The sequence below is a fragment of the Pygoscelis adeliae genome, unplaced genomic scaffold (genome assembly GCF_000699105.1).
Source record: "Pygoscelis adeliae isolate BGI_AS28 unplaced genomic scaffold, ASM69910v1 Scaffold160, whole genome shotgun sequence".
Taxonomy (NCBI): Eukaryota; Metazoa; Chordata; class Aves; order Sphenisciformes; family Spheniscidae; genus Pygoscelis; species Pygoscelis adeliae.
Window position 1 is genome coordinate 7,097,941 of NW_008824035.1, and position 15,773 is coordinate 7,113,713.

The 15,773-nt window shown below is 36.5% G+C and overlaps 1 protein-coding gene across 1 annotated transcript in view; it reads left to right on the forward strand.

Annotated features, from left to right (window-relative positions):
* Positions 1–15,773, forward strand: part of ZNF385B (zinc finger protein 385B) — a 143,915-nt gene that overhangs the window by 116,714 nt on the left and 11,428 nt on the right. The window contains exon 4 of the mRNA XM_009332318.1: positions 4,506–4,668. Coding sequence (XP_009330593.1) covers positions 4,506–4,668 — 163 coding nt within the window. The remainder of the gene's footprint in view (positions 1–4,505; positions 4,669–15,773) is intronic.

Below are 15,773 nucleotides of genomic sequence, written 5' to 3' on the forward strand. Positions count from 1 at the left end.
GGAATTTGGCCTGCCAGTACAAAGGTATTTTTTGCATTCTGGTATTTAATATCACATTGCAGCTTAAAGTTTTTCCTGTTTATTAAATCTTACTGGCCAGTACTTGACGTCAGGGGATTCCATTTTAAAATGTTGCAATGTGTATATATCAAGCTAGTAGACCACAGTCAGTTTTAGAACCAAGTAGAAATTAGATTTTTCTTTTAGGTAGGGAGTTCTTTCATATGAAATATTTTCTTATTCCACTTTTTCAAAAAGTGTCCTCCTTAACCTAGCAAGCATTTAATTTAAAATTTACAATAATAATAGTTCAGTGGTGACATTTAATTATGATTATATAAGCAATAAATTTAACTTAATCTTTTTGAAATAAAAAATTAAATATTCCAATAATATTGAATTGTGGCACAAATGAATTATTTGACTGTAGAATTGATTCATACCTATAGTAAATGCAGCCCTATACACTGGAATAAATTATTATGCAATTAAAAAGCATCACAGTACATGAGTACAGAGAGGTTCATTAAGTTTACATATCTTTATTTTGGCTTTTCCTAACTTTTTTTATTTTCTCAAATATTGCTTTCATGATACGGAATTTGCATGAATTAGTTGTACTTACTTTAGTTAATGTTAATGATGATCAAAAAGTACATTCAATATCCATTTAAAAATATTGCATCCCTAAGATATTTACTCTTAATTTCATTTTATATTTTACTGGGGCTTTATATTAAAACCAGTAAATTACCTTTCTTTTATACATGTGACTTTTAAACCTGGTGTGTACAGAACTTCATTTGGATTATCAGAGAAAATGAAAATAAATGTTCAGCTTCTTGTCTTAACTAAAAATGAAAATTTTATGTGTCATGGCTTATTTCAGAGATATGTTTAGTATTTCAATGATGTATGTTACAAAGCTTGTAACCTGTACTGTATTGCTGTATTTGTGTCAGAAAGAAGTATTAAATGGGACTTGGAGCAAATATATTTGCCTTTAATGTGGTACTTGTGCAAATATTTTATAAAACTAGGTTAGATCAGGACATTAATAATCAGATTAATTGGTACCAGTAATAATCAGAGCTTGCGTTCCAATTTCAGATTCCCACAGCCGTCCTTTTTTCTTTTGCTTACTATGACTCCAGAAAACGCCAATGGTTTTTGCAACACAGTTACAGAGAACACAGTTCTGTGTTGATATTGCATTTTGGTTACCAAAAGGCAACTGAATCAAATTATTTATCCCACAGTGTATAATAAGCAAACTCTGAACTTCAGGTGTATCTGAAAGGGTTAGAAAACAGTGCTTATGTGGCTAGGAAACATTGCTTCAGTACCTCAAGGAATGCTCCTCTAACTTCATGTTTGAAAAGAGTATCTGTCTTCCTACTCACAGAACAGAGATGAGTTGAAAGAGCCTGAAAAACAAAGGTTTAACAAAATCCAGCCACCTGAAGTTGAAACTAGACATTCACTGTAGAAATAAATGGTATGTACTTAACTGACAAAGTGAAGCACTGAAACAATTTACCAAAGGTAGATTTTCCATCCCTAGCTACTTTAAAATCAAGGTTGGACAAATTTTTTCCCCAAAGCAATATGGACTAGTTCAAACAGTTTTGGAAAAGGCTGGTGTTTTCAGAAGCCCTACTTAGACAGTCATAGCAATACCTTTTGGCCTTATAATGTACAACTATGAATTTGATAATAAAAAGATTATAATAATTACAAAACTTAAATCAAAAGTGAGTCCATTCACCATGTTTCCATGAGGCTTTGTGTTTATGGAAATCTTAATTTTAATTCTGCCTGGGCTTGTTTGTTCTCAACAGGTCTCATGTACACTATATGAGGATTGAATGAAGGGAATCAAAGACTATAGCAGGTTATTACTGATATTGCAGGCATTATTATTGCAAATATCAGCAGAAAGGCTTATTATCAAGGAATTGACTTACTAAGTCTTTCTCTTGAGTGCACTTACGTCTCGTTACAACTTTGGCCTCAGGCAGCATATGATCCTATCAACAGCACACATATGCGCAGAGCATAGAGTTCAAATATTTAAAGGGACATCATCAACTTGAGAATGCTTGAGTGGAAAATCTTAAAAAGTTAAAAGTATTGGAACGGAAAGGGCATATATACACCTCAATTCTAGCTTCACTTTTTATATACTGTAACGTGTGAATAGTTTATTTGATTTTGTTGATGGCGAACACTCCTTCTAGCGCATCATGTAGCAACAGCAAAGCTTAAGAGAAATGGACAAAACCCAGCAAGGGTGGAGAGAGACAGGGTGAGACTTCTGTGCCTGCGTTAAGACCCATCAGCGTAACAGGCTGCAAACAGATCTGTGCTTCTCTACCCACATTCAGAACTGAAGAGGTCCAACCCAGGAGTTGACAAGTGTCCCTTTAAGTAGTGCACGTAGTAGTAGTGGTATAGCTCTTTAGTTGTTTCTTTATAATCCTTAAATTGTGTTTGTACACGTTAATATTTCAAAGGTTTTAAAATCAAGAAAGAGTTTACTAGCAATTGATGAGTAGACTCTCTACTGTTTTTATAATAAAGTTTTTTAAAAAAAATTCAATTTCAAAGGAATTCAAAGTAAAACTTACCTAGCAGCCTTTCTTACTGAATGCTTCCTTACTGAAATCTCCTATAAAAGAAAAGATGCAGCCACAGTTTCACATACACTATCCTTTTGAGGTGGAAAGCACTGTGTTCCACAGGGTGTATAATCACTTCAGAAGCTTCAGTGTATACGAACTTCACTCCTCTATTGTAGCGGCAGTTTTCCATCAGTTTTAACAGTGCATATAATTTTTGTGAGGACTCCAACACGCTGTCTATTCTCTTGTCTGGTCCATCTGTTTATACTCTTCACTTACACTCTACCATGTGATAAAACTGTTATTACATGCTGTCCCAAGGTGACTGTACTGTAATGCCTATTTCTGCTGATCTTAAAATGATTTTCCTCATTATGGCAGCACTCTTTATGGAATTCAAAGGTCTTAGATGTTATAGTTGCTTTTTATAAAAAGCATGTGACTTGTTTCATGGGTCGCTTCATCTAACACAGTGAACTAAATAAAATAGTCCTAATCAATTGAAGAGAGAGAATGTGTTTTTGCATGAACATAGTAAAAGTTTACTTGCACTGATGTTTTTATATGCCAGGTGCCAAGGTGTGGTCATCTGGTTACATGAAGCATGCTTTCTCTGAGTGTTTTACTTTGAAATAAACTACAATATTAACTTTTTAGTTAATATGTAACCTTCAATAGAGGCACCTAGTAGTATGGTGAAGTAATTTTTAAAAATTATGTTTGGAAATACTAATAATGCAAAGCTATTGCTGAATAGTATAACGTTATGAAAATAGACTGTTTTGTATAAAATTATGTTTCTTACCCATTTTTGGTAAATTAATTCCTTAAGAAGTCAAGAAAAACGTTTAAATTCATTAGCTGAAATTTCCAAGCTTTGGAGTTTGTATTAAGCATGTAGTTTCTTAGTTTTGTACCTAACAAAGTGGCCTGATTTGTCATGGCAGCTGGTTATGTGGAGTCAGGAATGATAATGGGGACTCAAAATCACTGAAAAAATAAGCATTTATTTATGTGTCTAGCTTTAGCTGTGCAACTTCAAAAACACTGACCTAGTTTCTGAAGACAGTTTTAAGACAAAGGTGAAGTAAACATTACATGTCAGCACATATTTCTACTGTTCTGTTTGGGCAGACCAAGAAGAGTACATTATATACAAAACACTTTAGCCAAAAAAACACAAAACCCTAGATAATAAATATAAGCTCCTCTCATTCCTGTCCTTTAGGTTCCAATTTTCTTAGTCTTTGGAAAAAATTATTCAAGGCCATTTATAAAACAGTCAAGACTGATAAGTATTTAGTTTTCAGTGCTTTACTTGGGTCTACTGAAGTTTATAGGTATATGTGTTTCTTCATTTTAACCCTTCTTGCTTGGTCTAATAGTAAAGTCATAATGTCATTAATGCCTGTTTCAATTGCTGTTAGTGTAATGATGAAAATAATTTATGACATTTGTACTAGATCAAACAGAAGGAAAAATGGATTATTTAATTATGTTACAGCATGGTACATCTTTCTAACTACAAGCAATAAGGACTAGGGAACAGTACCTGAAAACTGAGTAGCATCTTTCTCAGTTGGATGTGTTTACATTTGTATAGTGCTTTAAATCTTTAAGCACCATGGAAGCAAAGAATTACATTAGGAGTGACAAAGCCTTTTTTTCCGAGTTACTGAAAACACGTACCGTTCATTAAAATCCTGTCATTTGAATATATAAGAACGTACATCGAGGAAAACTGTTAGTATAAAGCTACTAAATTTTTCTAGGTGGAATAATATGGTGCCTACTATTGAAAGTGTCACTTTTCTGCCTTGTCATCCATCGTGTTATATGGAAGTATAGAAAAAAGTGAGCCTGATTTGTTCTCCTTTGTAGAGCCAGGCCGAGGCCCACTACAAAGGAAGTAAACATGCCAAGAAGGTCAAAGCACTAGAGGCAACGAAAAATAAACCCAAAGTTGGTTCTTCCAAGGACAGCGCAAAGGCTAACACAAGCTGCTCCACCACGCCAGTCACAGCCAACATCTCTGACAAATCAGGTCAATGAAACCTTTTTGTTCTATGCATTCTTTATTTTCTCCTTTTTTTGGTGTTTGTACGAGAGAATCTGGTTGCATGACAGTGATCCATGAGTTGTGTTTTCTAAACTATTTATTATGCTTTCTTGTACAGAATTGATTGGTTTTGATATTATCGAAGTGCTTTTTCACATCTGTGAAACGTGGTGTCCCTGAATGCTAAAGTCTATTTTTTTTAAACTTGTGAAATTTACTCTTATAAAGTATGGGTGTTGTTCATACAACAATAATAATGGATGGATGTGGGTGGAGGGGCAAGTCTGAGATGTATGTATTTAGCTGAAGCACAAGAAACCTTTTTAAGAAATTTTTCCTTTCTGAATAGGATAATATTGCTCAAACAGGAAAACACACCTACAGAAATGTAGTGAAGACTCATGGCGTGGATATTTCCTGATGTCCACAACTCATTAGTGCTTCAACATCACTTCTTTTTTTTTTTTTTCCCATATTAGTAATCTGAGGAAGATCAGTAATGCTAATTGCAGTGGAGTTGCTTGAGTCTCTTTCTGCTCTGTCAGTGTGGTGTTACTGAATGAAACAGGAGAATTTCCTGAAATACTGTACTTGTTATCCAGGTGAAAGCACCTACTGTGGGTTACCCAACTGTTGGTCTAATGGACTGCTTCTGATAAATTTGCTTCTGCCTTGGTAGGCATTTATTATCCTCTTCACCAGAGCTGAGTTTGACTCACATGCCATAAGGTGAATGACACAGACACTTTTCTGACACACACACCCAAAAAAAAAAAAAAATTCCATATCAGTGGCTATTTGTCATCCTGCTCTCTTCACAGCAGCACCAAAACTGTCTTTGGGTCCTTAGCAATGACTATGGGTCCCAAATTTGAGGTTGATTCACCTAGCAAATCACATTTTAGGTTTGAGAGAGATAACATGAATCCAAGTAGCATTTTCAGGTAAACAAGCCATGTTACTATAAAACAGTAGCAAACTATCATTGATCTAAATAAAATGTGGACTATTGAATGGAAAGAGATTTAGAATATTTGATAAATATTTTACTCTCTGAAATGTCAGAAATAGCTTTGGAGCTTACTGCTCCAGGTGTACACTGTAAGAACTCAACTGCTTAAGTAAGGTATCAGTTAAAACTTTAGAGGATTTAACATGTTAAGAATGCTTCCTGTGATAATGTAATTGTATAATGCCCTCCCCCCCCTTTGCCAAAGGCTGAGGGCCAAATAACAAAAGTTTCAGCATCGTTTACAAACTCCATTATCTCTTCCATAAGTCTGGATCTGTCGTGTGTTTCCTTTGCCAGACTATGAGATCTGTCCCTGACTTAATTTTCTTCTTCTTGGTGCAATGTATGTAAAATCATTCACACCTCTACGTTCAGTTTTTGATAAAGTAATCTAACCAATGACAGGGGAAACCTGCTCTTGATATTTTTATATTGCCCTGTTTTGACAGCGTGTTGGTTTATGCTATTAATTACTCTGCACAAATTAGACAGATTACCATCTGTGTCAGTTGGATTATACTACTGCAAGTGTTTCTACATTAAAAATAAATGACAGTGGCGATTTAGTTAAACGCTTTCTTCCTGTTAGGAGAACAGTGGGATTCTCTGTGAAGGGGAGGCTCCTCAGAGCCTGTTACTGCTCTACAAGCGATTGTGGGTGGGATGTTTGGGAGGACAAAAACCTGAACCTGGAGTGGCAAATTCTCTGTATATGCAGGGAATGCTGGTCGCAGAGGTGAGGACCGGCTTGGAGATTGGGGTTTTTACCAGGCTCTGGACTTGAAACCAAACAATATTTTTGTTCAGCTACACTTTCCCTTACAGACGCTATTGTTCATCTGTTCTTTAACATATGTTTAGCTCTAACATAATGCTTATTGCAGCTAGAGCAATCACTATGTTGCTTCTGGGAATCAGTGGTGGGGGCTTTTTTACCTTGGAGGAAATTAACTGATACCATTTTTTCTGAATATTTTAACACAGCTTTCATTCTCTGAGAAATGGATTATTACTATATATTAGCTGTAAAGGTATATTTTAGGTTTCTTTAAAAGATTTCTAATACTAAGAGTTTCAGTTCATGTGTGTATTTGTGGTCTTGGTTTTGTAATCCTGATTTCCTGAGGAAATGAGACTTACGGTCACATCATCTATCCTTATCTCTGTTATTCTCTGGCCCTGTCTTCACAACTTTGACTGTATTGCCTAGTGTCAAAAAAATTCATGAGATGAAGAGGTTTTAATGAAGCTCCTATAAGTGTGATGAAAATTGGCATCTGGGTAGAGGAGAAGCTAGCTTATGGTCCATCCTGAGAGATGCTGCTGTGTGAGCTCTGTTTTGCTTGGCCTGCTGAGAGGCCAGGCACTATGTTTGCCTTCGGGACGGGAGATTTGAGAGTGTGTATGGTGGTGTAGGTCTGAAAAAATTGCATTAGAAGGACATAAGATAGGGGCTAAACAGAATCAAGGAAGGGAATTAAATTCCACCGCTTGTGGAGCTGTTGTTTAACCATTGTACTTTGGAGGATTGCTAAGTTGCTGAGAAATGTTCATCAAGAAATAAGTCATTCCTGGTGTCCTTTTCTTGAGTATGGAAGAGGAGAGTAAGAAGCTAAACAGAGAAGACAGTTTTAAGTTCTTGTGTTCCTTTGTTATCTGCTGTACTTCCACTGGTATTAGTGCAGAATGGGTAGGGAGTATTATAGTAAACTGATAAACTGAATTTACTATTCTCTTATATAGGTCTGCTAATAAAAGGACACAATGGGCACGACTAGCAGCCTTTTTGGTGTGCTGCCATTTTGAGTGACATAATGATGAATGATCTGGAGGTCTCCAGACTGAACAGTTGCTATATATTGAACTAAAATGTCAAGTTAAGTTTGCTACAGAGCCATGTCTTCTGTGGGTCAGACATAGCATGAGATCTGAAACACTTATTTGTCAGAACTCACTATTGTAGTAGTAACAGCAAAAATAATTTCACTGTTAGCTCAGCTTGTGTGATGAATCTGTCAAAGGCAAAACCCAAATTCATCCAGTCCTTATTTTTCAAAAGCTATGATGCGCTGGTCTCTACAGCTGTTCCTTTCAACTTGAGAAGTGTGGCTGCTGGTAGAGCTACAAAAGTGAAATTAATCTTTAAGGTCTTTTGGGAAGTTTCCAGAAGAATGTGGGCTCCTGCAGACACAAGTGGCTTCAGCTGAATGGAAAGGGGTGACTCCGGAACTTGGTCTGAGCATGACGATGCCCAAGTTGTGAGAGAGTGGTCTTCCCTGCTGACGTTAATAATACATTATGACTGAGAAATGACTTTTGTAAATTGATCATCAGCAAACATTTAATAATAAAGCCGTAGTACCGTTATGCTGAGTCGGCTGCAACTTCAGGTAAGTGGATATTGATGGGTTGGATTGCACAAATTTTGCATCCTAACATGATTAGACTACTATGTGATCTTATTTTCTAAGCACGGAACTCTTCACCATTTAGAAAATACTTGTTTATTGGTACTTGTAAGTACCACTATCTTATCCTGTTCACTATTTCTGCAGACAGGAAGAAAAACGCCACAGATGATATGTAACAAGGTGGTTGTTCTCGTACGTCTTGTTGGGTCGTGTCTGCTTGTCCTGATGGGTATTTACAGATTGGAGGTGTCCATAGGGGACCCTTTCATAACCTGTTTCCCGCACAGTTTCTCTAACCACCCAGGAAAAGTCTAGTAACAGCTATAGAACAGTTTCATACGCTAGAAAATCACTACTGTGACACTGCAAGCTTTTTTGTAGCTGCTTTGAGGCATGGTTACAGAACAGCAGTGTTAACAGGCCTGGGAGCTGCTCTTTCATGTGGGGCAAAGATTCCCTTCCCTCCCTGTGGAAGCCAAGGATTTTCAGGATGGCTTCACACAGAAGTATACATATATGTATGGCATATATGCATGGCATTGCTTTAGAAAAGGGCAGGGGTAGCAACCAGTACATAACACAGTTTAGAATATTTAGAGTGTGTTTTAAATATAGCTCCGAGAATGCAACAGAAGACGGTGTCTGTGATCCCAGGTTAGCATAGTCTAGATGCTTACAGTGATGAGTCCTTTAGGAATGCATATCATAATAACTGGATTGAAATGTCACTGTTTACTTATCAAGCAAAGAGGAATTCTTTGATCATACTTCCAAATCAAAATAAATACTTCAAAATGAAGCAGACAGATGATGTGGTCTCACCTTCTTTGCATTTTTCTTTGATACAAAGATCAGGAAGTAAATGCAACTGTTTTAAACGACTCAAAAGAGTCAAAACCAGGTTTCAGATTATGAAAGTAAGGTCATTTTTTTCTGTCTTTGATCCATTCAGTATGTGCTCTATTTCCTTTGTGGCAGTGAGAGCTCTTTGTGAAATGCTGGGTATGGCAATTTCAAGTTCAGTCATTCAAATAAGATGAGAAGGCTTTGCTGCTTGGGACTCAGTAGGTACAGATAAACCCTTTGGATGCTCTATGAAAACCCCTTTTTGTTCAGCTGGTATAGGGATAGGCAACATTACGCACCTAACTAGGCCAAATTCTAGACCCGGTTTCAAATCCTGACCCCTCTTACTACTGCTTTGTTCTGTAGCCGTGTCTCAGGGCAGCTCAACAAGCAGTTCACAGGGTTATGGTGATGATATTCAAGCATATGAGCAGTCCTATGCTGATCTGCTGTGTATGGCAAGTATGGCAGGAAAGGGATGCGACTGGAAAGTTGTTTGCCAGCTTCTCAGTCCTAAGCAGGCCCTGTGAGAGTTATTCCAGTTATTACAGCTGTATAACTAAAACCAGATGGAGGTTGTTCTGAGGAACATTGTCATGCTAGAGTGTGGTACAGTGTCTGACACCGAATGGGCTCGCTCACATTTTGAAAACAGCCTAGACATGTTGATGGACCTAATAAATGTCATGTAGACATATGGTAATTAGTTGGCCCATTAGACAGGACTGGCAACTCCAAGCTTTATCAGACTTAGAAAAGTTGACCTTCAGGTCTTGTCTGTGGGCTTTCTGTGGGTGCTTTGACAACAAAACTGAGTGTTTTTTCCTTTTATTCCTAAAGTGGAGTGCAACATGTTGAATCACATTTACTCAGGAAGATTACGATGGGTTGGATTTCTCCCGTGTCCCAATTACCAGTGCTGTTTATTCACCAACTACCAATGAGGTGTAATGTCCCAAGGGAGGGCTCAGTGCGTATTTTGCAAGTCCACCATCAGGACACTCCCTTAGTCGTATTGCTTTCATTGCTTATTTTAAAAATCTTTCTGCCAGTGCTTAAATTCTAAACTTTTCCATATGCATCTCTGTACTTGGAGTAATCCTAAAAACGATACCAGTTCTCTTAACAAAATCCCTTTTCACCTTAACATTTATTTCCATTTATCACATTGTTTTCCACTCATTTTAAAGGAATGGCTTGTATACATAGCTCCAATAAACTTTTTTTTAGATAAGCCTTCAGAAATGTAAAGAATCCATTTATATACATTGACTCTTTCAGCAACCCTTTTATATTGTGAAATCAGGCATCTATTTTTCTTGTTTGTTCTGCTAATGATGTGCCTATTGAATATCCAAAGATTTTTTTTTTATAGGATGATGATGATAATGGAATGATAATAAGATGAATATGAAATAACAAAAATTACTAGCAAATGTATGTATGTATATTTCCATAGAGGACATAATACCAGAGAGGTGGCACTACCAGAACTATTATGTATCACATCATTCTTTACTCATCATTGTCTTTACAACATACTATTACAAGAGTTCTTGAGTCTTCGGCTGAGGAAATGGAGAAGGGGAGAAAGTGGGATGAAAAAGAAATAGCTGGCAAAAAGAGAGTTCAGACTGAGATACAAATGTCACTCATCTGCTTTGCAATTTTCTTTTAGGAAGAAAGATGATCCAGAAGTATCCCAAAAAGTGAGGGTTATGTAATGAGATTTTGTAAAAATTGCAAATGAGAGAAATAAAATATCCCCTTCTGTCACCTGAAGATGGTTATTATTTTGATGATGAATGATAGTATTATTTGCCTAAGAAAAATTTAATTCGTGAACAAAGCCCTAGGTTTGTTTTTAGATGACTAAGAAATTCAAATCAGTGGAAGTTCTCTTTATTTATGTAGAACTGAAATTAGCCCTTTAAATCCATTAGAATGGAAAACTCCCGAAAAAGGTGGCTGCTGGTTTTGTTGATTTTCTAACAAGCCTGGGAGGAGTAGCTTTATCTGTACCTGCTACTTTCACAAAGCTTATTAAAGAAATATATTGCTAAAGAAGTAAGGCCATTCTTTTGATGCCAGACATTTAGTTTTCTTATATTATCAGAGAATAAATGACAGAATGCTGGTGATTACTCATACAATTGGTAGTTGAATGAAGTTTAGTCTGTGTCCAGTTGTGCCAAAGTTACAGATTGTGTTGAGTCCGTAAAATTTGAGTTAAATTTCCTCCTTTTCTCTCAGCCTTTGAGTGAATTTAGTCTCCATATGTTAAAGAATGTGTCAGGCCCAATGCTGTTGTTTCAGGATGCTTTGGTTTTGCCTCTAAATGAGATAAATGTTCTATTTTTTAACCTTTTTTCTGGAAAACATGTACTGACGACTGGAGAAAACAGTCTCGCTGGTGGCTTTTTTCCGTATTTCTCAGCAACTATTTAAGTAAAGGAAAAGACCTCTGGGAGTACAAGCTGGTCTAGCAGTAACATCCACACAATCAATAAAGTGGCTTGATTTGGGTGTTTTTTGGTAAATGTTCTCTCTACTCATACTTATCTTCGTTTTTGTAACATAAATGCAAGCAGCATTTAGAACACAAGGAAAAATGTGTGTTGTACGGGATGGCAGGCAATTGTGAGACCAAGAAGTTGGTGAGTTGGTTTTGATACAGAATTGTTCTGAGATCCTGAATCAAAAGCAAAAATATCCATGGCTGGCACATCAGGCATTTAAATAGGTCTTTTGAAAAAATCTTCCTTTATCATCCTTCCACCTTAGTTCTACAGTTGCTGCATTATTGACTTCGTATGAGAAACATGCTACATTTCCTATAGCATAAAAATTATACATACAAATAATAGGTTACATATTATTTCCTTGTTACTAGTTTTCAAGGAGAGTGAAAATATTTTGGTGTTATATTTGAAATGCAATTTATTGGTCAAATCTTGAGGGCATGACTAAATACTCGGTCCTCAGGCAAACCTGCCACAGAAATCAGTGAGAATGCGCAATTACAGATGTCATTTAACTGAAATGAAGATGAGTGTTTCATAGTTGACTTCAATGGCAGTTCTGCCTGGGCAAGTACTGAGTAAGTAGTTCAGACACAGGCCCATGAGAATGTACTTGCATGCAGATTGTCGGTTCTTCTTGATTCATTTATTTAGACACCCATAAATTTTGTACTGAGTTCCAAAGCACTTTAGCAGCTATGGGTAGAATTTTAACATTTTTTTTTTCCACAAACGGCAAGAGAAATGTGTTTCTAGTAATAAATTTCAGATTCATAGATGGAGGAGGCAATGTTATTTTTATAGTTGAGGAGATGAACCAAGACATTTTTAAGCAGAAGTGAAGGATGTCTGGGCAGAATACGGTATGTTTGTTGTAATCTTTGAATGTTATTTTTCTAAGCATTCCTACATTATTAAAATGTTAAAAAGACAATGCAGTACTATAGAAAGTTTGCGTTCCAGGACCTCTAAAATAAATGTGGCAGAGTCTGTAATGGGAGTATAAAATATTTACAAAATAATAGATGTCTGGTGTCATAAAAAGAGAAGTTTAACCAGCAAAACCATTTACTTTCACCCAGATGAGTCACATTTTGTAATAACAGAACTTATACTATATTTCAAACTTTGCCCAGACTGTATTATAGTTTTCCAACTCAAATTTTTCCATTCCAGCCCATACAGACTGGCATAGCTCATAAAAGATGAAAGGTTAGGCTAGATTTAAAGTAAATTTGCCTAGACATACAACAACAGTACCCAGGAAGACTAAGCTGTTGTATAGTCTCATTTATGGATACTCATTAAACATCCACCCTTGCTAGCTGTGTGTTGTTACGTGTCCCCTGGTTAGATCCACCTTGTTTTCAACTGCTGGCAGCATAGTGCTACTGATCTTGCTGAGTTTTATGAACAAGCTTCTAGTGAAAGTTTTCCCAACCTATTATAACTGGGGTGTGATGTGTCACTGAGAAAATAGATATTGGCAATGTACACTAGGAAATTGCTCTGTATTTGTGTTTGTAGACGAGCTGGTTTTCTCCAGAACCAACGCACTGCATTTACCATAGTTACCCGTTCACCCTATTCAGTCTAAAATTGTAAAAGAGGGGAAAAATTGTATTAATCTCTTTTCAAATGAGGAAAGAGAAGTCTGATATAACCTGCATTCTGTAAAAAAGGGGAATTGAAGACAAGCAGGTGAAATGGAGACACAGCACAAGTTGCTCCAAGTGAGTGTTAGACGTTAGTTTGTTTGCTCTGGACATAGTATGTACACTCCTGCATTTTGGCTAACAGTGCAGAATCAACCCTTCTTGTTCCTCTTGCTTTTGCACAGAGAAATTGCATTGTGTTGAAATACTAAATAAGAGATTTTTGAAATATGAATGTCCTACCCCCAGTGAGTGCACCCAGATTTTTCTTGATCTTGGTCAGTAAAACAGATCTAAAACACCAGCCGACCAACCAAAAACAATTCCCCAAGAATCCCCAACTATGCAAGGAATTTACTAAAAATCATAGGTGATATAGTGGGATCATCTCACACACCCCAGTAGTTGGAACAGCAGGCACTCTCTGTTCAGGAAGGTGTACAAATAGGTACAGAAATAGATTTTGCAGGGCAAGATTTTACAGTTGCAGAACTGTGTGTACTTCTGAATATTTTCTAATTCAGAAATTAGAAATTCAGAAATTCAGAAATTAGAAATTCAGAAATCAGTCTGCTTTCATAAAAATTAAACCCATCCAAAATTTCAAACCCAAACTTTTGTAACATTACATCTTTAATCTGATTAGTTGCAATAATTTTGTACTCTGAAAAAACGACTGGTTCCTTTTGCAAGAAAATTCCCTGGAGTCTTTGGTATGCCAAATCAGAAATAAAATATCTAAGAAATTAAGTATCAGTTGTACCATTGCCAACCAAGCAATATTTCTGAAATGAAAAAGATACTTCGGCTCAGCCTGTTGGAGAGTAGTGATGCAGTTAATCAAATAATCAGTGTAGCTACAGAGTTCACTCAATATTGCAGAGACATTTCCTGATGTACCTTCAGTACCTTGAGAAAATATGTTGTAGCTTATTTCAGTGCACATTTGTGTTTGAGATTAAAAGCTTTATATTTATAGCTTCCATTTGTTTCTCATCTTTGTATAGAAACAAAATTGGTTTTGTTTAGAATGAGTCAAACAGATTTATTTCATGTAACAACCTTTCATTATATGAAACCTAGCCGTTTTTCAGACAGGCCTGAAGTATACTTTACCAAAACTAAAGGTAATCAAAGAGTTAATAGATACACTGTGCTGTCTGATTTGCATGTAGGTTTGCAGTGGAATTTTTCTAGAACAGAGCCCTACGGGTTTTTCAGCCTCATTTCTCAGCAGACTGCACAACTGGTGAGAAAGTAGGTATTTTGTCTGACAGCCATTAGAGTCTCATTATTCAGCAAATGTGGAGATAAAACAAAAAAGATTTTGAAATCCCTTATCAAAGTTAGCTAACTGTGTCTTAATGAGTGTCAAGAAATAATCTAATGCTCTTTGCTGGTTTTTTTGAGTGATGCTGAGATGCAGGACAGAGTGCTTACAAATGCTGTAAAGGTTGTGACCACTAGTGACTTAATTGCTTTCCAGCTATTACCTTTTTCTATTCATTTCTGCTAATATATTGAAGGAATTCAAATTATTCTTGTCCTTCTATTAATTTGGTCATTGATGATGTTCTCCCTCCATATCTTATTTCAGGCAAAGAGATGTACAGCAACTATTGTTTCCAATATGATGACTTGTGGCTCCTCTCTCTGCCCCAGACCTGTGTCCCAGGGTAGATCCTAGGGTTTGTTTAGGCAGTCCTTCAAGTACAGTGTGGCTAAATAAGTTTTCCCCACCTTGATTTTATTTTGTCATGGTTTCTTAATGTCTCCCTTAATTACTTTCAGTCAGGCTTGTAACCTCTTTGACTGTGATCTCTCTACTTTCATGCTTTTGTTTTAAATGCTGCAAATTTTGTTACAATATTTCTGTGGTACAGCTAAAGCTACTGATTTTTCTCTATCCAAATTCTTCATGTCCTTTACTTTCAAAGCTCTCCATACCTTTGTATGTCTTTCGTAATGTACTTTCAAGATGCTGACTTGCACCTACCACCCATCAGCCATTGAAACCAGCTTCCCAAACAGCTTCCCGCTTTTCCTGGTCCTGTTTGTGAAGAGCTCCCTGCAAACAGCTGCCAAACTTACTTCTGTTACTCTCACCTCTGAAAATTTCTCTTTCTCTGTGATGGACTGAAAAACAGAAAAAAGCTTGTGAGAAGTCTGGCTGCCACACCGGTGCCTGTGTTGGTGACTGGTTGGTCTGTCTCTTTTGATCTCATACCTGTCTGTCTGCAGCTGTGATCTCTGCTCTTAAACTGAAAATCGCTTGGTCTGGGGACCACCTCATTGTTCTGTTTGCAGAAAGCTTAGAACAGCGAGGTCAAATGATAGCTCTTAGTAATATCAACTAACTCGCCTCTCTTCAGCATTGTCAATGGGCATATATTATAAAGAAGGGTAGGAAGAAAAAGTGTAGTGAGAAATAAGTGTCACTTTTTAGTTTTATGTCAGATGTGCCAAGCAACTAAAATGTCAAATTTTAACTGAGAATTTTATTTTTTCAAAAAACACATTTTTACTTTGTCTTTATTGATGCCAATTTAGTGACAGTGATAAGCTTTTCAGCAAAATTGCTTGGATTGTATATGGCTGTAATTAATGTAACTGATTTTACCTTTGCTACACAGTTGATCAGGGA